The 25,856-nt window shown below is 34.7% G+C and overlaps 1 protein-coding gene across 3 annotated transcripts; it reads right to left on the bottom strand.

Annotated features, from left to right (window-relative positions):
- Window positions 1–48: 48 nt before the first annotated feature.
- LOC141664239 (F-box protein At5g07610-like) lies at window positions 49–3,961 on the bottom strand. Of its 3 annotated transcripts, XM_074470144.1 has the most exons (3): window positions 2,515–3,961; window positions 510–574; window positions 49–385 (listed from the first exon to the last, which is right to left on the bottom strand). In XM_074470144.1, the coding sequence occupies exons 1-2, from the start codon at window positions 3,786–3,788 to the stop codon at window positions 568–570; spliced, it is 1,281 nt and encodes a 426-aa protein (XP_074326245.1). In that variant the 5' UTR covers window positions 3,789–3,961; the 3' UTR covers window positions 49–385; window positions 510–567. The 3 variants fall into 3 exon arrangements, with proteins under 3 accessions (XP_074326245.1, XP_074326246.1, XP_074326248.1); XM_074470145.1 differs by lacking the exon at window positions 510–574 and having other exon boundaries at window positions 50–385; window positions 1,032–3,960; XM_074470147.1 differs by lacking the exon at window positions 510–574 and having other exon boundaries at window positions 51–385; window positions 2,515–3,959.
- Between the last annotated feature and the right edge of the window lie 21,895 nt (window positions 3,962–25,856).

The following is a 25,856-nucleotide window of genomic DNA, read 5'->3' on the forward strand; positions in this document are numbered from 1 at the left end:
TTTATGCATAGATCTAACACAAAATACAAACTTCACAATATTCTGATTTAATGCAAGCTTCATAATATTCTGGTTTAACTACAGTTCTAATCACAAGGTCAAAAAGAGAGAACATTTATAATTTCCAAATCCACAGATAAATCTAATAATCAGTGCAGCTTAAGACTAAATTGAAATTCTGTAACCATGAAGAAAATACAGAAAGGAAAAAACAAATAGGCTCTCAGCTATCTACTCATCCGTGCCCTCGGTATTTGCTCCCTTACAATTCCCTCCTCTGAAACTCGCTTAAACCCTTTCCGCTTCCAATTACACCAACCTTTCCAAAAGGATCATCTGGTGATTTGAAAATGCGCTCTTTGTTCCACCCTGAGAAGACACCAATCTAGCAAAAAATAAATAAAATTGAGTGCAAGATTTGAGATCTAGATATTGAGATACATAAATAAAAAAACTTTAAATAACTAAAAAACTTTAAATTGATACATACATGTATAAACCAAACGTACCTAGTATAACCCGCTTAGAGCGGGGTCTGTGAAGGGTAAAATGTATATAATGCCACATTCAAACCCTGAATTTAGAAAACCAATACATATATAACCCTAATACTAAAACACAAAAGAAACTTTTAAATTGAATAAAAAAAATATTACAGGAGTTATGTGTCCCAAAAAATTTATGGAGACATGACTTCAGAAAGAGAAAATGTCCTAAATACCCGATTATGAGATCATGTGGTCCTATTTATGGATGTGTGGCCCTTTCTACCCCCGTTCCGTATCTCAAATAGGAAAATTAGATTGTAGGTATACAAACAGTCGAACAAGATGAGCTCATATAGATATTTCTATGAAGGTACAAAATTCTATGTATATAACAGTACGTGGGTGGATTTTGTTGGGATGTACGATGATATTGGATATATGGGGGAACTAACAGTGATGGACAGTGGTGGGTGGCAACAGAAGTGCAGGAAAGAGGGAAAGTGGAAAACACCAAGGAAAGAAGACACCACGATAAATTTTTACCTGTATTTGTTTTTACCCGCCAGTTGATGGCAACACCCTGCTGCGGTGCTGTGTATTAACTACTAATACGGAATACTGTGTATTGTATCAATCTGATTCCGAAGAAGGTATCACGTATTCTGGTGACGGAGAGAGTGGGATTACGTAATATGTTAACACGGAGCACGATTAAGCGTAGGCATATCGGGCCTTATTTTATGGGGTATTTTGAGCAACTTCGTATTAGAAAGGGTTAAATAGGGCCATCACCCCTTCAGAAAATCAAAGTGTGACCAACAAATTGTTGGTTTTTCAAGCGGCAATCAAAGAGCAGCAATTAGCTACGACCATATATCCTAGTTTTCAAGATCTAGAAGAATATAGAAGGGATATCGAAGACCTCTGTACACTTTTACTGGATGCATTGAATATAGCAATACATAAATATGGGCAATACAAAAATGGTTGAAACATAAATAATCAAAATACAATACACGAGAGAGCCATTTTCATTTGAAGCAAAAAAATTTGTTGATCTTAAAATCCCTAACATTGTTACTATTGTATATGGGAGATACTGAACAAAGAGACAAAAAACTATTGACCTGTTATGGAAGACTTCAAAAATCCAGGAAAGTTTCTGCGTTCCCCATTGGTTAGTGGAGGAAAATAAAGGTGTGAGTATTTAAAAATTTGTAACTCGCCTTTCTCAGAAAAAGGGTGTAACAAACTATTATAAATTGATGGAAATGAGTAGGTACTTACAAATTTATTGCACATAAATGCAAAATGTTTACCTTCTATTATGGTAGCAAAATACCTAGTTCTGTTAGGTATCAGACTTTAAACAATTGTAAGAAACATAATTAGTCAGGCCGAATATGATTAGAAAAATATGTTAAAATGGATCTGTGATATTTGCTGTGCCAATATTCAGCCGAGATCTAACCATTGTCCTACATCAGACGCTTATATCAAGAAATATATTTCAGCAATCATGAAAAAAGAAATTGAAGAGCATTGTAAATAATCTGCTTGGGACATTTCAACTCCACAGCCCTCCATAGACTAAACAGTAACAAGTATTCATCAGGAGCAAAGAGTACATCAAAGAAGACTAAAAATTATAAATAGATAAGAACAAATTGTAGGTAAGCTTGTAAGTTATAATATGTTCATAGGCCCTGCACCTACAAGCAAACCCATCATAGTTAACCTTATATGTAATCCTTCTTGTCCTTGGTTTAGTCGTATCTCAGCTGATCTTGGTAATTAGGAAAACGTGTTTCCCCAACCAGAATTTCAAATCACGCATTCTTAAGGTGCAGGTAGAGCAAAAGAAATTATTTTTTTTAACAATAAACTTATGTCAAGTCCATACACACAGTTGTTACTAATTAATTAAAAACAAATAAACTATGTCTGTTATGCAAACACACATCAATAATGCCACCAAACTGAACTTTGAACATAAAAGTAATGAAACAGTTAAGATTTCTTTTACCAGAAAGAGGCAGTGTTTACACAGGCCAGAGATTCATTGTAGTCAATGGCACTATTAATTTCCCATCTCCAATGCCGAGGATTATCAGCTCGGCGGAAGTTGTGTACCTCTTTCCAACTTTGATCAACAAGATTGTAGACTATGACCTTCCCCGGAACTTCCAGTACCAAGACAGAATCCTCGTCAAAGTCTTCTCTACTTCTGACCAGAGAGAGAATGGAGAACGCGTATTCATCAACATATGTATACATATTGCTTCTCATCTGTGGAAGGTCTTTTGAAAGTTGATAAAGATCAACCTTGAACTTGAGAAACCATCCCGTGTGATCAGGGTTAAGTTGGTACACATCCAATGAAGAGGCAGCACAAGCAAAAACCTCGGCAATATGCAAATGACCAGCAGACTCCCCAAAATAAAAACTCCTTCTAATAAAGCTGGAGACCTTTTCCGGAGGTCTTGGCAATGTTGTTAAAGTGTCCTCATCCACATTGTAAGACAAGACTAGCTTATCAACTTTTGAAGTGGTTATCCAGTAAATGGAGCCTTTGAAGTAAGCAAAATTAAACATAGCTAAATAAACAGGCGGAATAAAAGACCCTAGTGCAGAAGTCTTCCAAGTCTTAGTTTGGGAGTAATAAATCACGAAGCGCCTGCTGTGTGGACACATATGTGGTGAATGAATACAAAAAACAATTTTATAGTAAGGGGACTTTGAAGGATCAAAAACTAAAACTGAAGCATGAATGGTTACACGGTTACTCCAATTTATAGGAATAGTAGCTAGTTGATTGGTAGTAGGATTATAAACATAATAATGAAACAGAGGACGAGGTACATGGGTAACAACAATCCCCGTACGACACAACAGTAAGCCATGGCAAGACTGCAACATAAGCACTTTGTTAGGATCAAAAGTGTCATGCGAAAAGGAGGTGTATCTAAAAGGATTCTTGTGGGATTGATCACTTTCACCATTTAAATTTATCAACACCATGTGTTTATCCATCTTATTAAGTAAAACCTCGGATTCTAAAAACACAGCTGAGGTACGACTAGTACATCGACATTGGCGGTAATGAAGCATAGCAAATCTGGCACTTGAAATAAGAGAAAGCCATTGTTTTGAAACTGATTTAAAGCAAATTAATCTTTTTACTGGAACATAAGATAAGATTTCAGACAACAGATCATAGTTTGAAATTACAACTTCTGCGGATGTTGATTTCGATGACAAACACAGTGATGCAAATTGTTTCATCTCTTCTTCCATCATTATAATATCATTCACGCAATCCCTAACCCCTGATCTGATTATATAACTCAAATATGTAGACAGATAGTTACATTTGTGGACACGGAATTAGAATTCATGTAGAAATAGAATTTGAATTCCTATTAGCATTAGAAAGAAATTTGATTCTTATTCGAGTCTAATTTATCGCTCGTCTATTGTCAACACCGACAATGCGCGCTTTTAAATAAAGGGCAAAATGGTTAATTCATCCCTCAACCGGAACCAACTTGCAATCAAGACAGACGGGTTACTTATAAAAGTTTTTTTACATCAATCAAGTGTTTGTTCATTTTAGACGGCTTATTGTATATTCGCTCTATCCCATTCAATTTTTTACGTTTTCTATTTTGGAACGTCTCTCTCATTTTTCTACGTCACTAAAAATAGTAAGTTAATAATAATATAAAAACCATTTATGTTATATTATATTCCCTGCACATGTACCAACCTTATCATTAAACTCTATCATTAAACATAAACCAATACTTGTAATTAAGTTATCACAAGTCAGATTGATAGACTAAAGAATAAACATGGGGAGTGGGTGGACAATGTACAAGGGATTCAGGAGATAATTACTGATTACTTCTCCGAAATATTTAAATCCTCGGGTGGGTACAAGGGGAGAGTTATCACCCAATGAAAATGTGAACTGTGTTTCGGATGAACAAAACGCTCAGCTCCTGGCTCCTATTTCTAGTGATGAAGTGAAGACTGCTGTGTTCTCTATGCACTCTGATAAAGCGCCAGGCTACGATGGTTTGAATTCATGCTTTTATCAGGCGTAATGGCATGTAGTTGAAAAAGATGTGGTTAATTTCTGCCAACAGTTCCTCGATACAGGAGAATTACAAATGGAGGTTAATCGTACGATTGTGTGTTTGATTCCGAAGGGTAAGAAACCCCAACAGGTGACTGACTTGCGTCCTATTTCATTATGTACTGTTTTGTTCAGGATTTTATCCAAGGTCTTAGCAAATAGGTTGAAATTGTGCTTACCAAATTTGATATCAGTAAACCAGAGTGCGTTCATAGAAGGTCATCTTTTAACGATAATGTATTGATTGCATTTGAGGTTAATCATTATATTAAAAGACGATCTCAAGGAGTAACAGGGGTTGCAGGCTTGAAGATTGATGTGTCTAAGGCGTATGACAGATTATAATGGCATTTCCTGGAACAAATGTTAAAAAAGTTTAGTTTTCACGAAGTTTGGGTTCAGCGGATTATGATGTGCGTAAAGACTGTTTCTTATAGCTTTATACAACAAGGAACGATATTTGGACATGTCGAACCACAACGGGGTATTAGGCAAGGGGACCCTATATCCCCTTACCTCTACATTCTGTGTGCCGAGGGACTCAGTGCTATTATCCAAAGACGTGAAGCTGTGGGACTTTTGCATGGTTTAAGAATTGCCAGAGGAGCACCTGCCATGTCTCATTTACTGTTTGCAGATGATTGTTATTTTTTCTTCAAGGCAAATGAGTCAGAGGCAAGGACTATGAAGCAGATTATAGAGAGGTATGAATCCTTATCGGGACAAGCTGTGAACTTCAGTAAGTCTATAATCACATTTAGTCCAAATACAGGTGTAGCAACTCGTGAAAGCATTTGTGGTATCCTGGAGGTTCGGGAAAGTCAAACACCTGGCAGGTACTTGGGGTTACCAATGTCAATAGGGCGGAGAAAATGTGAGGTATTTAACTTCTTGACAGATCGTGTGCGACAGAAATTGCAGAATTGGCAGAATACAAAAATTTCGAAGGCTGGTAAATGTGTACTTTTGAAGAGTGCAGCACAGTCCATCCCAAACTTTTGGATGAATCTGCTGCTTATTCCAAGTGAGGTGTGTAATGTGATCCAGCGTCAGATGAATAGGTACTGGTGGGGTAATGGTACTGCAAGCAAAGGGCTTTGTTGGATGGCGTGGGATAAGCTCTGTACTGTGAAGGAAGGGGGAGGACTAGGATTTAAAGACTTACATCAGTTCAATATTGCATTGCTCGCAAAACAGGGTTGGCGTTTTTTAAATAACTCGAATCCTCTTGTTACAAATATTATGAAGGCCCGATACTTCCCAAACACGGATTTCTTTAATGCAACATTGGGAGAAAATCCAAGCTATATGTGGCGAAGCTTATTTGCAGCCAAGGATGTGATTAAAGAAGGATGTCGAAAAAATATTGGTACAAGAGCAGACACGAATGTATGGAAAGTTCCCTGGCTTCCTAGTACTGATAATGGTTATATTACAACAGATATGCCACCGGAGTTAGCACATATAAAAGTATGTGATTTGATGGATGTCTAGGAACAGAGGTGGGATGAGGAAATATTGAGGGATCTCTTCGATGAAAGGGATGTTCAACTGATTCAGAAGGTTCCTTTATCCTCAAGACGAACAACTGACACATGGCTGTGGTTGTTTGATGGCACTGGGGAGTTCACTGTTAGAAGTTGTTATCGTCAGTTGGTTGGGGAATGTAACACAACAGATGCAGCTTTCTGGAAAAAATTACGGAGTTTAGAAATTCCTGGGAAAATACGACTCTTCTTATGGAAAACATGTAGGTCCTATTTACCAACTAACATAGTACTCATTGAGAAAAGAGTGAATGTGGTAGGTACATGTTCCTGGTGTCGAGTAGAAATTGAAAGTGCAAAATATGTCCTTTTTGAATGTCAATTTGCAAGGGAGGTGTGGGAATCTACAGGCCTGGCACAGTGGAGTCAAACTATACCAGGGGAGTCGACTATAGAGCATTTTAGAAGGTTGTTCACTACTGGGACAAATGAGCAGTGTGTTTTGCTAGCCACATTATGTTGGAGTCTGTGGAATCGCCGTAATAATTGGGTGTGGAACCATATTGCAGCTTCTGTGTTTGGAACGACAAGTGCAGCAACTAACTTATTGGTAAGCTGGAGAATGGCTCAGGAGAAACAAAGAGGGAATATTTCAGCTACAATGAAGTCGAGTTCATAAAGATGGCAGCCACCACAACGACACTGGGTAAAGGTTAATATCGATGCAGCCATATTTATGGACCTGGACATGATAGGTGTTGGTGGAATAATCCGGGATGAAAAAGGCCATTTTCGAAGGGGCAATGTGTAAGCAGAAGCAAGGATTGTGGTCACCACATGAAGCTGAAGCATTAAGTTTTAGGGAGGTTTTATCTTGGATGAAGGATTATGGATTCCAACGCTGTGTTTTTGAAACGGATTCAAAGCTTCTGGCTGATGCATGTAATGGTAGTCCTGGTCAATCATATTTTCATACTATCGTTAGTGATTGTATTGAGTCATTTAAGCATTTTGAAGAAGTGCTAGTACGTTTTGTACCAAGGTCTGCGAATGAAGTCGCTCACTTGCTAGCTAGAGTGTTTCGTTCTATGTCAGACTTTACGGAATGGGATAATGTTGCTCCCAACTTCCTTTTTGATGTACTTTCAAGTGATTTGATTTAATGCAAGTACAATTATTTCAAATAAAAAAGGTTATCACTCCCTTTTTTCATATACCTTTTCTTTTTATTCTCGATTCCTTTCATTACTTATCCCTTTCTATTTCTCTCTGCCTATGTAGCTCAAGAACCCTAAAAATTCAATAACCCTAAAAACCTCAACAACCCACATCACTACGATGGAATCTCAATTGATAGATGACTCAGCCCCTTCTTTTGAACCAGACTCCGAAACCCAAACTCCCACATTTCCGTTTGTTCCATTAGTACAAATCACTCAAGATTCTCCAAAATCACCAGATCTGTTACACCAAGTTATTGAAGACACCCCGGAAGCTGAAATCAGTAAACGAGGAAATAGGATTAAACAAACCTTAAAGGAGAAGCCAAGTAACTCGATTAGAAAGTGTTTGTATATAAATCAGTACAGGGGTATTTATTTACGATACAGCAGCTGACACAAAAAGGAGGAAATAAGCTGATTCTGTAATTTAGTTTAGGCGGGGTTTTTTAATCATTTTCCCTCCCCCAAAGCTAGCATGTACTTCTATTATATTTAATTCAGTTTTGTTTCATTAATTCAATATTTTATAAACTACCTTGTCCTCCGTGCCCAATTGATATGTAGTGATATCAATGGGACAGAGGGAGTACTTGGTACAACATAACTGCCACGTTAGATATCTAACCTGATTGCACAAAAATCCGATTATTGTTCTAAACTCAATTTATAACTCAAATCCAAGTTCAAAACACAATTAAGCCTGATTAAACTTATTTCAAGCATGATAGTGGAGATCTAGGCACGATCGACTGATTGATCAAAGAACAGTGATGAGAAAACGAAAAGTAAAGACTTCCAAGGGTCAGGACACATCGAAAAATGCTCAAAAATCACTGTAAATTTTCCTCTGCTTTGCTCTTATATATGTTCTTAATTCGAAATTAGGGTTCTAATAAGAATCATAATTACATCTCTCGATTCATGGATTTCTTTATGAATTTATTTTATTTTACTATCTGCGTTAGGTATTGAACATCTAAATTTATCATGTATTATTTTTATTGAACAAGTTAGTAAAATTTTATACTTTGAATGTATATTATGGAGGGGTATTTATGCATTTTTCAAAGTTTTCTTATTCCAGCACCGTAAAAAAGGTTTTTGGAGGTGTGGACCTAGAAAATATGAATGTTGATAAACTAAAATTTTGTGCCACATTATGGGTGAATCTGATTCTCTATAGTATAAATTATTAGATGGTATAAATTTATTTTTGGATGATAAAAAAATGTAAGTTATTCAATTAAGTCCAGGTTGTGGGAATGTTTGTACTTTGTTTGTTAATCATTTTAATCTCAGTGAAGATTCATATGGAGTGTGTAGTGATGAGGAGTTTAAGGAGATTAAGAGATCAAGTAGGGTTGAAAAGGAAAGAATTGAACAATTGAAGAACAATTTAAAAATGAAGAATATACTGATATAGAGGATGAGAGTGAGGGGTCTGAGATGTATGGTTATACAAGTAAAGATTCTGATAAGGAGGCTTGTTATGCTCAACCACCTCCTGCTATAGAGAATATGCAATATGTTGATTAATTGTTTAATGAGAATACACGAGGTAAAAATATAAAATGAAGAGTATGTTTGATATTTTCTAGTAAAAACCTATTGAAAAAAGCTGTTAGAGACCATTCAATGGCAAGTGGTTGACCCTACCAATATATCAAAGATGATTTAAAAAGGGTGCAGATAAGGGGTGCACATGAGTGCCCATTTAAAATGGGGGTGAGCTTTATTAAAGAAAGGAAATGATGGCATATAAAGTTAATAAATAATGAACATAATTGTGTGTGAAATTACAAAAAAACCTTGTTACAGTTAAGTATTTGGTTGAAGAGTATGGAGATAGGATTAGGAAGAATCCTAATTGGAAACCAATTGAGATGCAAGAGGAGTTTAAGAGGGTACTTAAAGGAGATGTAAATGAAGCTAAATGTTGTAAAGTAAGACATAAAGCTCTTAGAGCTGTTGAAAAGACACAATGAAATAGCATTATGCAAAATTTAGGAGATTTAGTGGGGAGATATTAAGGAGGAACCCACATAATACTGTGAAAATTAGAACAACTAGGTTGCAGGAAGGGGATGAGAGTGGATTTCAAAGAATATATGTGTCTTATGATGGGTTAAAGAGATCATGAAAGTTCTTCTGAACTACTTTAACAAACTAATTAACAACCAAGTAACCAAAACAATTATTATGACCATTTTCAATTTCGAACCACAATTTTCGTCTTCAAATTTACAAACTTTGCTGCTAATTCTTTTTTTTGTGAAGTTCACAACATTCTTCGTTTAGCACCCAAATTTTCTTGTGAAGTCCAAGTCCACCCCTGTGTTGTGCATTTCTTCATCTTTTCTCTTCAATTTCAGTCTCAAATCTCGAATTACCTCCCTTGCTCTCTCAGTATAAGGAGGGTCAGCCTATACAAAAAAACCACACTTTTTTGTAGGATCCTAAGAAAGAACATAAAAAGTTTGTGAATTTCAGAATTATACTAGGACTTATATAGATTACAAGTTAATGAATCTTGCCTTAATTTTGTTGCATCCAAAAAATCTACGCCTAGGATCAAGTGTTCCTTCTTTCCATGCTTCTTGACAGGGAGATGAAAAATCGCAAATACATTTCACTACTCCAAATTGATATTCAAAATTTGAGTTGCATCTTTTTTGGGGTCTTGAGGAGGATGAACTTCTTACTGGGGACTTTGAATTTGTAGAGGTAGACATTGAATAAGAGAATGTGAATTCAAGATGGGTACGTTAGATAGATATTTTGTAATGGGTGTGTATAGTGATAGGGTAGTTTAAAATGGTTTGGAGATGTGTCATGCCATGTTTGAACCGTGTGAGCCACATAAGCACCTCCAAGTCAGCTTTTCGTTCAAAAATTTAACTTTAGTAAAGATGATGACCCTAATGAAAGTTTTATTTGGTTAAGTGACCCGTTTGTAAGCTCCTTGAGTTCGGTGACCTGATTACAAGTTGAGTTCCAGTTGAGGGATGAATTAACCATTTTTCCCTTTAAATAAATGACGTTAACTTCAATTTGTACTAGACTTGAAGTGTACGGGTCAGTTTTTAATGAAAACTGTTACCAAACTAATTATGGATGTTGGTTTTGATTAATTTTTACCTATTAACTATAATCAAATCGTTCGTAAATGTTTTCATCGATTCGGTTAATCGTATAATGATTTCGATTATTTTCAATTTTTATTTGTAAAAATTTGTAGATACATTCCCATTAGCATTATTGTCGAGATTTAAAAATATATAATTATTTTAGTTTGGATGCTTAATTTAGTTTAACAAAAATAAACCATGCACATTATTTTTAACATATTTTATTTAAAGTTATATGTACCCTTGAGCATCCTCTTTTAGTCCTAGATGTTACTTTTTATGCTTTATAGACAATATTATATATTGGTTTAAGAGTTAAGATATTTGAATTATTAATATTTATGTTTTATCGATTATTTCTTTTATAATATGTTATGTCTTTATTTACTCTGATATAAATCTTAGATTAATAAATGATCACATATATAAATCACGTACTTATATATGTATCTTATTATTATTAAGGGACATAAATAATGTATTAAGACTAGTGTGTTTATTTATTGATGATCAAATCTCATTAATCATATGCATAGTTAAACTTGGAAATGGTTCATGTACGTGTACAATTGTTTCATGTACTTTCGTGTTATTTTGTCAAAATTCTAAGATGATTCATATTCGTGTATCAATTGGTTGACAGCAAACTGAAACTAATATTTTTGTGTTTACTCGTTTGATACACGGAAATACATAAATTACATACAAAAATATCAATTATTAAAAAATGCACTAGATAATTATATAGTATAAGTTAATAACACCTAAGTTCTGAATATAAAATACCTAAAACAAGTGGAAATATTATTGCAAGTACAGTAAAAAACAAAGTTTTCAACCTCAGAATGAATTTAAAACCCTACATCTGCAAAGTGTTCAGTCAAGTCAATAAGTCACTAATCAAATATAATATATTTAGTATTTTATATAAATTATATAAAAATAAAACAGGTTATTCATATATGTTATTTAGTATGAAAAAAGATATATCCCTTATATTTTGAATATTATTGTAATATCCTAAAATTTTGGATATATATTATTTTTTATTATTTAATTTTGTTATAAGTAATTTACTTTAAACTTATTTATTTGAGATACAAAATTTATTTGAATTAGTTAAGCCCACAAGGAGCCCACATTCGTAGGGTAAAAATTATTTAGGTTACAACCGTATGTTACTCCATCCGTCCCACTGGATAGTTTACGTACACGATTTGCACGCATTTCGAGGCTTTTATTAAGTATAGTTTCATAATGTTTTTTTAATTTTTTTTGAATAAAAGTTTAAACATAAAACTTTTATTCATATTTTTTTTTAAAAAAATATTATAAAATTATACTTTAAACGAGCATTGAAAAGCGTACCGAAAAGCAACATAAACGATCCAGTGGGACGGAGGGAGTATATAATTATGATATTATTATACTCAGTCATCGCGTAAAAAGAGATAATCAAGTGGAGGGCTTAAAGCACTAGCAACATAGCAGGTATAATTCAACTGTTTGTAACATATAGTTATCGGTAATCTTCTTATGAATTCTTTGGTGGATACTGTTTATTAATAAATCTAATTTTGGTCTACACATTTGTTTAATCTCCTCTCTCCTATCTCCGCATGAACCCTTTATTATTCATTCACATATATTATAATTATTGTACTCCCTCTGTCCCCCCAATACTTTACAATTGGGGTGGGCACAAAGACCAATGATAGTTATACAACTGAATAAACAATTGATTTGATTCTTAAAGTACTGAGGATTAAAAAGGTGGGGGGAAAATTAATTACACCCGCCAAGCTTAAATTTTGGAGTGGAGATTTACCTCCAAATCAAATCATGTGCTTTTTTAAAACTCCAACTAACACACCATATATATAAAAGGTAGCCAAACAACTTTCTACATAAAATTCAAGTCTTCCTAATTTACATATAGTGAATATTTACAGAATCTAGTTAACAAAAATCTTGGCTCCATGACAAGATCTTAAATCTTGTCTCCATCAAAATATATTCTTCTTTTTCTTTAAGGATCAACATGCATCAAAATGGCAACTGCAACAACCGGATTTAATGGATCTTCAACAACCACTTTTGGTTCATCAGCAAGAGTATTCACTGCCAAGAATAGAAGATTGTCAAATATTCAAAAGCGGCAGATTGCTCATCTATTATCATTAAGTTACAATGATAACAAGCTCAAGTATGGGATTATAAAAAAACTGGCCATGGATTATGATGTGAGCTGGATAACAATATGCACTATATGGAAGAGTGTTCTAAAGTCAATTAAAGCCGCTGTGTTACCAAATATGGATAGAAAATACAAAGGTGCTAACAAGAGGTATGCATTGGATTTAGAGCAGGTAAAATCAATTCCCTTGCATCTCAGATGTAATATCAGAACTCTTGCTTGTCAATTAATTGCTTCCAAGTCAACTGTGCATAGACTTGTTCAAAAAGGCAAAATAAGATCTCATTCTAATGCTATAAAACCTTTTTTAACCACACCAAACATGGAAGCTAGGATCAGGTTTGTATTGAGTCACATTGAAAATTCAACTTTACATACAAATCCAACATATCAAGGCATGTTTTTAGTGGTGCATATTGATGAAAAATGGTTCTACATGGCAAAAAATACACAGAAATATTACCTAACGCCGGGCGAGACCGAACCACACAGGACATGCAAATCGAAAAGATTTATTACAAAAATCATATTCATGAGCGTGATTGCTAGGCCAAGATATAATGAAGCTGGTATATGCACTTTTGATAGAAAAATAGGCATTTTTCCCTTTACCATTATAGAACCAGCTAAAAGGGCAAGTAAGAATCGGGCTAAGGGGATCATGGAAGTTAAACCTATAGAGACCATAAACAAGCTTGTGATCAAGAAATGCTTAGTTGATAAAATAATCCCTGCTATTAAAGCTAAATGGCCAAGTAATTGTACTAAACACATTGTCATTCAACAAGATAATGCCAAACCACACATAAACCACAATGACATGGACTTTATCAATGCCGCCCAATCCGATGGATTTCACATTAGTTTGGCTAATCAACCACCTAATAGTCCTAATCTTAACATCAATGACTTGGGGTTTTTTTTAAATTATTCAAGGTTTACAACCTGAGAAAGCCCCCAAAACAATTTGTCAACTTGTAGATGCAGTGACTAAAGCTTACAAAGAAGTAATCCATACAACGTTAAATTATGTTTGGTTGTCCCTAATAAATTGTATGAACGAGATACTACAACTACAAGCTACCATATATGGGGAAAAGAAGGCTTGAAAGATTAGGTCAACTGCCAACTCAAATCACAGTCCCTCTTCATCTAGTTCAACAAGCACTACTTGGAACAAGAAATGCGGTAACACTCAATTGAAAAAGAACTTGAAGGAAGAACCTAATATTTTTGTATGCACCAGAGAAGTATTTTTGTCTGCGTATTTGTATGCATCGAACAAATATTTTAAGATGTATGCAAGTTTCAATTTTACCTATATGTATGCATTTAAATTTCGGTACTTGATTTGAAAAACAGAACCGAGAAAATCAATCATAGAAAATGGAGAAATTTTATCAAATGAATATACCCTTTAATCCGGATAAGAGAAAAATAACAAACCTGTATTTAACGAAATGCTTGAGGGATAAAAATTCGAAGGAGGCCAGTTGGATCTTCGAATTCCAATTTTTTTTGCTTTCAATGATGCTTTCTTACACCTTTTTGGATCGAAAAATACTTGATTCACTCGTGTATTCCCTCTTTGAATACGACTTTTGTGGGGTTTCTTTAACAATTTCTGAATTACCACCATATTCTTTGGAAGTAATCGGATCTATATGAGGGAGTGGATGAGAGAGACAGTGCATAATATTTGTTGAATTAATATTTGATTTCGGGGAGGAAGGAAAGACATGATTTAGAGCTTTGTAATTGGTTTCCATTGATGACTTGATTTGTGTTAACTGAAGAAGAAAAAAAGGGGCATAAATTTAGGGTTAGAGAAGAACAGGGGTTGGAAGTGAGAAGATGGGATGAGTTGAAAAGTTATGGAAATTGGTGATGTAAAATTAAAGAAAGAAATAAAGTAGGAAAGAGAAAGATTAATAAGGTACAGTGATTTTGGATTAATTAGTCTAATACATTGTTAGTAGAGTTATAATCATATGATATTATAAGTAAAGTAAAAAGTAGGTGAATTTTATATTATTAAAAAATTTCTATTTTAGGAAATGTAAAGAATTGGAGGGACGTCCAAAAATAGAAAATGTAAAGAATTGAGGGGGACGGAGGGACTACTTAATTGTTTTGATAGAAAATAACTTCCTGAAGGCCTTAAACTTGGTGTGCTACTTGTTCTAATCGCCTCATTTATTCACATGTGGTTGTGATACGATAAATTACATTCCACTGTGTCTCTGTATCAGCTTGAACTAGTATAATATTTTAAAATTAAAAGTAAATAAATTTACTTTATTTTTCATGATTTAGACTCGGCTCAAAGATTGTTGCACTTTGTGAGATTTGGTTTATTTATTTATTTATCAACTTTCAGGTACGAATTCCTTAGCTCTTTTTCTTTTTTTAATATTAATGTTATTGGTATTCTTTTATCTCTCTCCGTTTAAATTATAAATACTCATTATATATGTTGTCACCCTTATATACTCTTTGCATACCTTCTAGTATGAATCTCGTTTCCTTCTTTTAAATTAAAATTATCAATATCATTTAATTTTCCTTTTGTCGGTCTTATAAATTATTATTCTTTTATACTGCATGAATACCTTTTCGTACAAATTTCTTTAGTCTTTGTTTTCCTTATAATTTCAAATTACAAGTATTAATTCATAACCCTTTTATTGCTTCATTTATATTATAAATGTTCTTTATTAATCTTATATAGTCAAATTTATAAAATGACACAGTTTCGTACTCTTTGCATATCTTCTGATATGAATGCTCTACTTTTCTGTCTTATTAAATAATAAGATATTCTTTAAATTTATTGCTGATCCATATTCTAAAGTTGTGAGCTTATTATACTCAATGTGTATCTGTTTATAAGTATTTTTATTTTGTTTCAAATTCCCTATTCTTGGATATATTGTTGTCTTGACTCGTTTATATTGTTATTTCACATTTTCTTGCGACATTGTTTTGCTTTATTTTTGTTTCGTGCAATGAGTCAAGCGACCTTCATACTATTTATTGGGCTCTTAGACTGATCTGTGTGGGTTAATCACGGATAATATTGACATCAAGTTTGGAGTAAAGGTGAACTAGGCACCATCTCGTATTGGTGGGTGAGTATACGAGCCTGTTGTGCAAGACATGCCTGTACTATAACAAGACTAAGTCAAATTGACAACCCTAAGTAAGTTATATTGTAATCTATGTTTGTATTGTGTATTGTAACACTTAAGTTTGTAAAAATGTTAATAGATTAGACTGAAGTATTTTTCTGTAAACAGTTCAAGCCTATGAATAAACTCTGGAAGAAGATCATGAAGATCATGCCTCAGAGAAAGTGTGAAGAAGTTTGGAGTTGAATAAATGTGTTTTGGGAAAAATATTCTAAGTCAAGAAATTTACAAGTCAAAGATTATGTGTTATAGAGAAGTCATTCGAGAACTCCAGAATGACTTATCGAGAAGTCAAGAAAAGCTACTAGAGAACTCAGAGATATCGACAAGCCAAATTGAAGATATGAAGAATGGAGATATCGACAAGTCACTTCTTCACTAGATAACTCTGAGAAATCGACAAGTCAAATATCACTAGAGATCTCTGAGATATCGATACGTCAAAATATCACTAGAGATCTCTGAGATATCGATAAGTCAGTTTGTTACTAGAGAACTCAGAGACATCGATAAGCTAAAGTGAATATATGAAGATAAGAGATCTCGATAAGCCAAATTCTCTTATAGAGAACTCAGAGACCTCGATAAGTCAAACAACTATAGAGTTATTAAAGATCTCGATAAGTCATTATACTTATCGAGATGTCGAGTTCTCTACATGACTAACTAGAGATCTCGATGTAAAAGTTCAAGTATAGCAGATCAGTTTAATATCCAAGATTATAAATTAACAAACAAATCAATCACTGATTTGAAAATTCTACAAAAGCAGCTTGAAGAGTACGAGATCAAATGCCAAGATTAACCGGCAAAGTAAAGTCACAGGCGTGCAAGATTAGCAAAGATACAATAAGCTAGAAATAGAAAGATTTGATTATCCAAAAGTAGGGTTTAGTACATGCTAATGCATGTTGTGTAATAACCAGTGTTTACTGTTCTATAAAGTAAACACTGGATGTTTTGTTTTAAGTTGTAACAAATAGATCTAAAGTTTTTCTTGGAACTCTCAAGAGAAAAACTGAGTTCTTAACATACTAAGAACCCAGAAATTTGTAGCAAATACTAGCTTGATTTTAATATAAAATTAAGTGAGTTTTGAAAGATAATTGTGTTTATATGCATGTTTTAATTATTCTGTTAAAACAAATTATCTCTAAAATATAAACTACTTTGTTCACCATTACTAAAAGTTCAAAAAGACATTAAAATCTTGAAAACACATTCACCCCCCTGTGTTGTATTCATTACCCAACAAGTGGTATCAGAACAAAATCTGAAAGTAAACAGATTAAAGATCTTGGAAGAATGAATACAAAGAAACTGAGCAGTATTAAAATCCCCACCTTTGACAAGTCTAACTATACACTATGGAAAAAGAAAATTCTGTTATTTATCAAAATGGCCAATCCATTATATATTCAGATCCTCAAGAATAGGCCTTTCACTCCTATGGTAAGAGTTGAGGAATCTACAGATGGAGACATGGTCATTCCATCTCATTATGCTCCGAAGGATCCATCAGAATACAATGAGCCTGAGAAAGAAAAAGTCTCCCTCGATAGTGGCTTGCAGCTGATCTTTATAGAGTCACTGGACAATGTAATGTATAATAACATTATCAACTGTAACACAACCAAACAGATCTGGGAGAAAATAGAGATATTGTGTGAAGGAACAGAGGAAGTTAGGTCAAACCAAAGGAGGATTCTGGTTTCTCAGTATGAAGGGTTTATGGCTAAACCAAAAGAGGGAATTACTGAAGTTTTTGAGAGGTTCAACAAATTGATAAATGACTTACAGCTTCATGATAAATATTATGAGGCTGAGGAGGTTAACCTAAAGTTTTTGCTAGCTCTTCCTGACCATTTTGAACAGAAAATATCAGCCATTAGAGAAGGAAGAGATTTGAGCCAAATGACTTTGGAAGTTCTATATGGAATCTTGAAAACCTATGAACATGAAATGATGCAAAGAAAATCATTGAAAGCACACCATGGTCATATTGTTGATGGTTCAAGTGCTTTAATTGTAAATGAATGGGAAGAAAGTGAAGATGAGCAAGATGATCAAGTTTCAGTTAGTCAAGCTATGGAACAGAAGAACAAAGGACCTCAGAAGCAAGTTGTGTTGGAACCAGAGGAAGATGAATATTACACCTTGGATGAACTAGATGAAATGGATCAGTCCATGGCTTACTTGGCTAGAAAATTTTCAAATATTAGAGTCCAGAAGCCAAGGTTTTTCAAAGGCAAGGGACAATCTTCCAACAGTAACAATTGGAAACCAAAAACTCAGTTCAATTCAGTTAGCAAAGGTGGCTACAAAACAGGATCTGTGGACAGATCAAAGATAAGTGTTAGGGCGAAAACACGCGCTAATATTCATGCAAGTATATGCGTTCGCAAGTAGTATAAGATATAAATCAGATTCGTTCCCACAGAGACTGGTTTAGGTTAAGTTCAATTTATGCACCTATACAACAATATATGGTTATCGCTTAATGCTAAGACAAATAACAAATTAGGTTTTGATTAAACTAAGAGATTATACCAAAGAGCATTAACTAAGAGAATTGAGGTTGAATTACTTATATGAGACAAACATGGGATTCTAACTTCATTACTACTTCATTCAAAGTCATTGTTCTTAACCTTAGCATGTGATGGTGATGACAACTAATCAGATAACACGAAACTAGTAAACGGCAACTTTCGTTGTACGAATACCCTACTACCAGACATCCACAAAAGAGATAGAAGCTGAATAGACACCAATTATGCTTAGTCCTTATATGTCTATAAGAATTGAAAATATAACGGTTTAATGCGTAAGTTATCTATCGTGATTACATAGGGAAAGTAAGATGGTTAAAATTACCTACGAATCACGCATAACAAATATATGAACCTATACTAGCATGACAAGTTCTAAACCTCTATATTCACTGTCGCTTCAATAGAGATTAACACGCTATCTTATATGTTAGCTACACACATAAGACGAATAAGCACAACCAATACTAGGATATCAATCAATCACCACACACCAAGATATTGAAATAAATTAACTAAAGAAATCCATAAGTAAATCCGTTAGAACCCCACGATAATGATTAGTTCATAACTGAACTCATCGTCACCATGGGTTCCAATGAAAGCATGATATAAAATAATATAAGAGTGCTAGGGTTCAAAGACAAATCGAAAATAAGCATCCAAGTATCAACTATATTAAAGAAAATAAGAGTCTTCTTCTCAGTAGCCTTCTCATGCTCTCTAGGTCTTCTTATTGCTCTCCTAGGCCTCCTTGTTAAAAATGTCTTTTTATGGGTATATATAGGCTCCAGGATGACCAGGACTCTCAAAATCTTCAATTTCGACTAAAATCAGGATTCTGGGGCAGAAACCGGGCGCGGCCGTGCGGCCTTCAGGCATGGCCGCGCTGAAATAGTGTTTCAGCGACGCGGGCGCGCTGCCTTCTGGCCAGCGGGCGCTGGCATTCTGGAATTTTTCTGACAAATCTTCTTTTGGCCATATCTTGAGTTCTGCTCGTCAGAATTAGGCGATTCAATTGCCCACGCGAAGCTAACGAGATTCTATACAACTTGATATTGGCCTAGACTTCTAATTATGATATAATTTCAGCATAATTCTTTGAAAATCTTCTTTCTTCCTTTAATTAATGCCTGAAATGCAATAACGCAAAAATACATCAAAAATACCAAAAACTTGAGTCCAAAACACCAACTTAAGCCTGTAATGAAGCGTTCTAAGTAGATATAAAATCCACTTATCAATAAGGTGCTTCAACTGTGATGAGTTGGGTCACTTTTCTACTGAATCCAGAAAGCCTAAGAAGGTGAAGAAAGACAAGGCATACCTTGAATTGGAAGCAAAGTATGAAGCTCTCGTGAAAAAGTAGTCTGGTAAAGCTTATATTGCAAAAGGTAAAAGTTGGGATGACACTGATGTTGATGATGAAGATGAAGAAGTTGGGAATTATGCACTCATGGTTTTTGAGCATGGAGAAGCATCTACTTTAAAATCAAAGGTACCAACTCTAACCATTATTATTTAAATGCTAGTCAATATAAGGAGACTGTGGAAAAGATGAGTGTGGAGATGTTTCACATACACACTAGCTTAGTGGCAGCTACTGAGGAAGTCATTAGGCTAACAAAAGCAAATGAGAAGCTTGAGAGTGAAAAGCAAAAGATGGATCTACTGCTTGTGGAGCTTGAGTCAGTCAAGCAAGAAAATGAATATTTGAAAAACAAGCTGAAGTGTGCCAATGAGATTGAAGTTGTGTTAAGAGAGAAGATTGAAAAAAATGAAGTTAAGTTGAAATCTTTCAAGAGTGCATGTGATTTGGTTGAACAATACCATGAGAAGAACAAACCATGTGCTATCATAAATATTGGTCATGACTATAGTGCCTTGAACAACAAGAAGAAATATACTGGTGGAAAAGGAAAAGTGTAATATCTGGGATATAATGTATAATTATTTTTGCTGATAAATAAATATCTTTGTATTCTGACTATTTTGTATAATCGGGAACCAACATACTTCAACCGTTCTTATGTTTTAACAACCCGAAACTCTTCCGAAAACTCCTTCCTAACCTAATTGCAATATTTCAAGCATTTTCCATGTTTTGACTTTTTCAATCCGGCGTACGGTTTTCCCGTGTGGGTCCCGGCGCAATATTTTCGATACAAAATTTGTTTCGGTAAATCGATAAAACCCGTATTTTCGAGAAACGAGATCTTTTTATTAAACTATTATATTATCATCTCGTAGTACGTGTAACCAAAGCGCTGAGACCAAGACCGCAGTACAAAATGTATAGATTTGGATAATTATCCTAAAACCGGTACCGTTTTGGATCTGTTTTCTCAAATAAACGTAATATTTTATATCCGGTATGATCTAACGGGGTACCAATATTCCGTAAATATAAATAGCCTCTACCGTATTTTATTTTGTACAAAAAATAATTTGTAGTCAGTAATTATATAATTTTACAGAGAAAATAGTATATTCATATAAGTTTCTGAGAATCAAACCATAATTTCAAGGCGTTACCGAAGTCCGATTGGAACGCTCGAGTAACCAAAACGAAGGATTTGAAGAGTACTTTCAGATTCCAGAGCTTGTTTAACTGCAGAAACTACTGGTATTTTTCTATATTTTTATTTATTTTGAATTAAAATATGAATTTTTGTTCGAGGGATTGTTTGTATGATTTGATGACTGCATGTTGTAGAGCTTTTCTTCCTGATGATTTTGATATATTATATGACTCATTTGGAGTTCAATAACATGCTCAAATCTATGCTTTAATTTCGAATTTCAAAATTAGGGTTTATAACCCGTATGAATGTTTTCAATTGAAATTAGGGGTTTCTTCCACGGGGTTATTAGATGATTTGAATGATTGGGTTGTGTTCCTGATTAAATTTGCAATCGATTCTTGTATAGCATGGTAAGAGACGATTTTTGGTTTGTTCAAATCGAAGGAAACAAAACTCGCCGGAGATGGCGAGTTTCTTGGACTTTTTCCGGCCAACTCTGAGGTTATTGATGTGATTTGATTGCATGGTTGAATTCCTTGTATTCTATAGATTAATTCTGGAGCTTTTGGTGATGTGACGATTTTGGTAACGCCTTCTCCGGCGATTCACGTCATTTTTCGGCGAGGAGTTTGCAAAATTGCAAACAGGCCCCTATAGTTTGAAAAACGATGCATTTTAGTCCCTGTAGTTTCCAGAAGTTGAAAAAAATAGGATTGCTGTTTTAAAAACATTTAAAAATCATATTTTATATTTATTTTAATTACATAAATTCGATTGTAATTATTAAAAATTCTAAAAATTATTATTTTAATTCCAAAAATTATTTTTAATTCAAAAATAAATCTGAATTAATTAGTTAATTAATTTTAGTTGATAATTAATTAGTTAATTGGTCAATTAATTTGAAAATTAATTGATTAATTGATTTAATTAATTATTAATTAATTATTTAATTAGATTTAATTATTTATTTTGATTTAAAAATTCTGAAAAATAGTTTTGAGCTTTAAAATACTATTTTAAATTGTTTTCAAGGATCGATAATTATTATAAAATGATTTTAAATCCAGAATCGGGCAATCGAACCCAGTTTATTATTCTAAAATGATTCAACGACCCGTTTTAATTCTGAAAAATGTTTAAAAATTCGTATTAAATATCCGAAAAATCATTTTTAACATCAAATCATCTTTGAAAAAGTATTTTCATCAAATATCTTACGTCTTATGTATTATATGTGAACTGATTGATGTGTTATATACGTATATGTGTATTGTTTGACTGTTGTAAGAGTAACTTTCAATTCGTAAATCGGATTTGGGTGAAACGAAGGGTAGATAGAAGCTTATATCGAATAGAATCAAGCGAGATGAGTATTAATACATAAGACATAGGAAAGGGAAGCAAGTAGTCGAGGAACCTTTTTTTTCTGAGCAGAAGAAGCAAGGCGTAGGAAAGGGAAGCAAGTAGTCGAGGAATAAGGAATAGTGATCGAAAGCCAGAGAAGTGTTAACGAGTTAAGACAAGGCAAGTATTCCAAACCTTCTCAAGATATATTGCGAATAATTGATAATTCTGTTTATATTGCAAGTGCTCTAAAGCACTGAACCATAAACCTTGATTCAAGTTATTGATCTTTGAGCCGTAAGCCTTATTCTTTCTAAACCATTAATTGTCCGATACCCAAATACAAACTACGGATATACGATACTACTCCACAAACACATACAAACTAAACACCGATCACTGAACCAAAATTATTCAACACTCAAGCCTTTATACCTTATACCTTGGAAGACTAATCCATATAACCACAAGACTTTGATCCTTTTATTATCCAATTTTTGTACCGGCTGAAAGCCAATCTTTGTAATTGTCATATTGCACCCTCGTGAAGATTGCAAACCATCTTATGCTTGAAATTCAAAGTTGTTTATGATTCTGTTTACTGCTTTACATTGTTTATTCTGTTATTATGATATAATTGGACTGTTTTGTAAAATATGGACCATATTCGTGGTCAGACCAGATTGGTGGTCAAGTTAGGCCAATGTGTGCCTTGGATCCAGTAATTAAAGCAGAGCTGTATGCCTTGCTCGGGGTTAGTACGTGACTGATCAGTAGCCTAACCTTGGTTTTTAAAATGAAAATTAAATGTCCAATTTTAAATCATTGCTTAGCCATAAACTCGATACCTTAAATCATTTCACTTGATCATTGTTTAATCTCAGTATTGTCAAAATGACTTGCTGAGCTAGTTAGCTCATTTGTGCGATTCTGTTTATGTTATTTTCAAGTTAAGATGGAACCTGTTGGTAGCGCGGATCCCGAATCCAGTGTGCGAGCTAGGATTCCAGGTTGAGTGGAATAAGCTAGCTGAAGACTTTTGTGATAGTTTAAGTTCGATCAGTTGTAAGAATGTTTAATATTCAGTTGTAAGTTTAAATAGTTTGGATTTGGATGTTTGTAATATAAGTGTGTGTGTGTGTGTGGCTTGTGTGCATACTTTAATCTGTTACGATCCGTGGATGTTGGTAAGTAGGGTCATTGCATATTATTATCTTTATTATTGTTATAGGCAGGTTTATATATATGGTGTGTGTGTTGTGGACCCCAAAATTCTGACCCAGGTTTGGAGGGTGCCACAGGTTTGGTATCAGAGCTACAGGTTATAAGTCACTGACACAAGCCTAGATTGACGGGAATGGGTAGAGGGTAGAGATGCACAAAAAGCCCGGGCCCGAAAATTTGGCCCGACCCGATCCAGTCAAAGCCCGGTCAAGCCCGGCACGGTCAAAGCCCGGCCCGATCCCAGCCCGGGCTTCGGGCCTTGACGGGCCCTATATTTTTAAGCAAAGCCGGCCCGGTTAAAAACCCGGGCTTCGGCCCGGCCCGACCCGATTAAAAGCCCGAAAAAGCCCGGTTAAAATTTGATTATTCTAATATATTTTCTTATATATTTATAAATTCACATTTACTATAAATATAAATAATACTTTAAATACATATATATTTACATATTTGTGATTAATAAAATTATTTATATACTTCGTTGCATAAATAATGAAAGAAGATATACTAAGTACACTATATATATTTGGATAACAATGATAAAACATATTATTCTATAAACATATTTATTTTTTGCCGAATTTAAATGTTTTCAAAGAAGTAATATTTTTATAAAATATTCCATGTAAACTAATACATTTTTACGATGATCTAGTTGCTAACATATGTATTCTTCGGAATCTCTAATAAAACTCGATCTGATTTAAATTAGAAAAAAGCCCGGCCCGATCCAATCCGGCCCGAAAAAAAGCCCGGTTAGGCCCGCCTCGAGGGCCCAAACGGGATCTGACATTTTCGGAAAGCCCGGCCCGGCCCGACCCGGTCAAAGTCAAAGCCCGAAAAGCCTGGCCCGGTCAAAGCCCGGGCTTTTTAAGGCCCGGTCAAAGCCCGGCCCGGTGGGCCTTTTGTGCATCTCTAGCTAGAGGGTTAGGATTAGAAGTAAGGAATAGAAAGATAGAACGTCGAGAGGTTAAGTGCGACTTAATAATAGGTGTTAGTATGATTCGTGAGGTGATTCGAGATTTTTATTCTTGCGTTATGATATTCAAATAGCAGCAATGGCAGATTCCTTTATTCCAGTGCCAGCTGATCATTCTGAGCCTTCAGCCGGAGGACCATCTTCTGATCCATGCCCTGTTCTTCCACCGGTATTGGCTATACTACCTCCTGTTATGACAAAGGCTGTACCACTGTGGGCTATTCCACCTCATGGTATGAGGCCACCTATCCGAGGACCCCCACCTGCTGGTTTAGTTTCTACTGGGCATTTAGTGATGGACGTACTTTTCAGTTTTCTCCACACCCTGTTCCTTACTATCAGTTTGAGGATTGTCTTATGGAGCAGCGGCATCTACAGGGACAGATCTGGGAGTTACTACATATTATGCGCACCAGGGATATCGGGAGTGGAGAGAGGCGGCTCAGAGAGAGGATTCAGGTGTTTCGGAGAGTAGCTGTTGTGAGGATAAACTGAGGCTACTCATGAGGATATTACCCCTGATTTTCCAGTAGAGTGGGCCAAGTGGGTTTTAGAGGAGCTTGAGGAGATTGGAGGTCCAGATTTGCCACGAGCTAGAGACAGAGATGCAGAGACAGAGATGCAGAGATAGAGATGCTGAGCCAGAGTTGTGGTTATTTTATTATGTACATTAGTGTGTAGTGTGTACTAGTAGACTTTTGGCTTGTATTTATAGACTAGAATTGCTTAGTAGTGTGTAGGCTTGTTGTACCCTTTTTCTTTTACTCTTGAAGCGTTTTCACGCTTGTACTACCAAAACTTTGATCTATATATATCAGTACCTTTTTTTCCAGCATTGTCATTTACATTACTGCACCTGTTTTATTTTACTTTATTTATTACACCGGTTATAAACCCTTGTGGTACCATATACCTTATCCCCTTCACTATTTACATTCTGTAAAGAAGCATGCAATTTACTTAGTTCAATTGTTACAACTGTCTTCAAAAAGAGATATTTCTGTTTATAAAAACTTTTCATAAAAAGGATTTGATTTAAAGGCTAAATAAGTTGTTTGATTCTTTACAGAAAATGCCTCCCAGAAGAAATACCCATTCTACCAACCGAATTGAAGAAACCAATAACAACCAAGACAACAATAACCAGAATGCAAACCCAGGTCCCATAGACCCAATAGTAGCCCAGATTCTTTAGATCTTGGCTCAACAAATAGTTCACCTGACTCAATAACAGCAAAAACAAACCAATTCCAGGTAACTTTTAAGACTTTTCAGGCGGTGAATCCACCGGAATTCAAAGGTTCTTTAGATCCAATTGAAGAGAGTGTTTGGTTAAAGAAAATAAAGAAGTCATTTGCTTTGGTTAAGGTAAAG

Source organism: Apium graveolens, chromosome 6 (assembly GCF_009905375.1).
Source record: "Apium graveolens cultivar Ventura chromosome 6, ASM990537v1, whole genome shotgun sequence".
Lineage (NCBI taxonomy): Eukaryota > Viridiplantae > Streptophyta > Magnoliopsida > Apiales > Apiaceae > Apium > Apium graveolens.

Excerpts from the sequence above, each read along its gene's own strand:
- LOC141664239 (XM_074470144.1), bottom strand. The coding sequence starts at position 3,788 with ATGATGGAAGAAGAGATGAAACAATTTGCATCACTGTGTTTGTCATCG.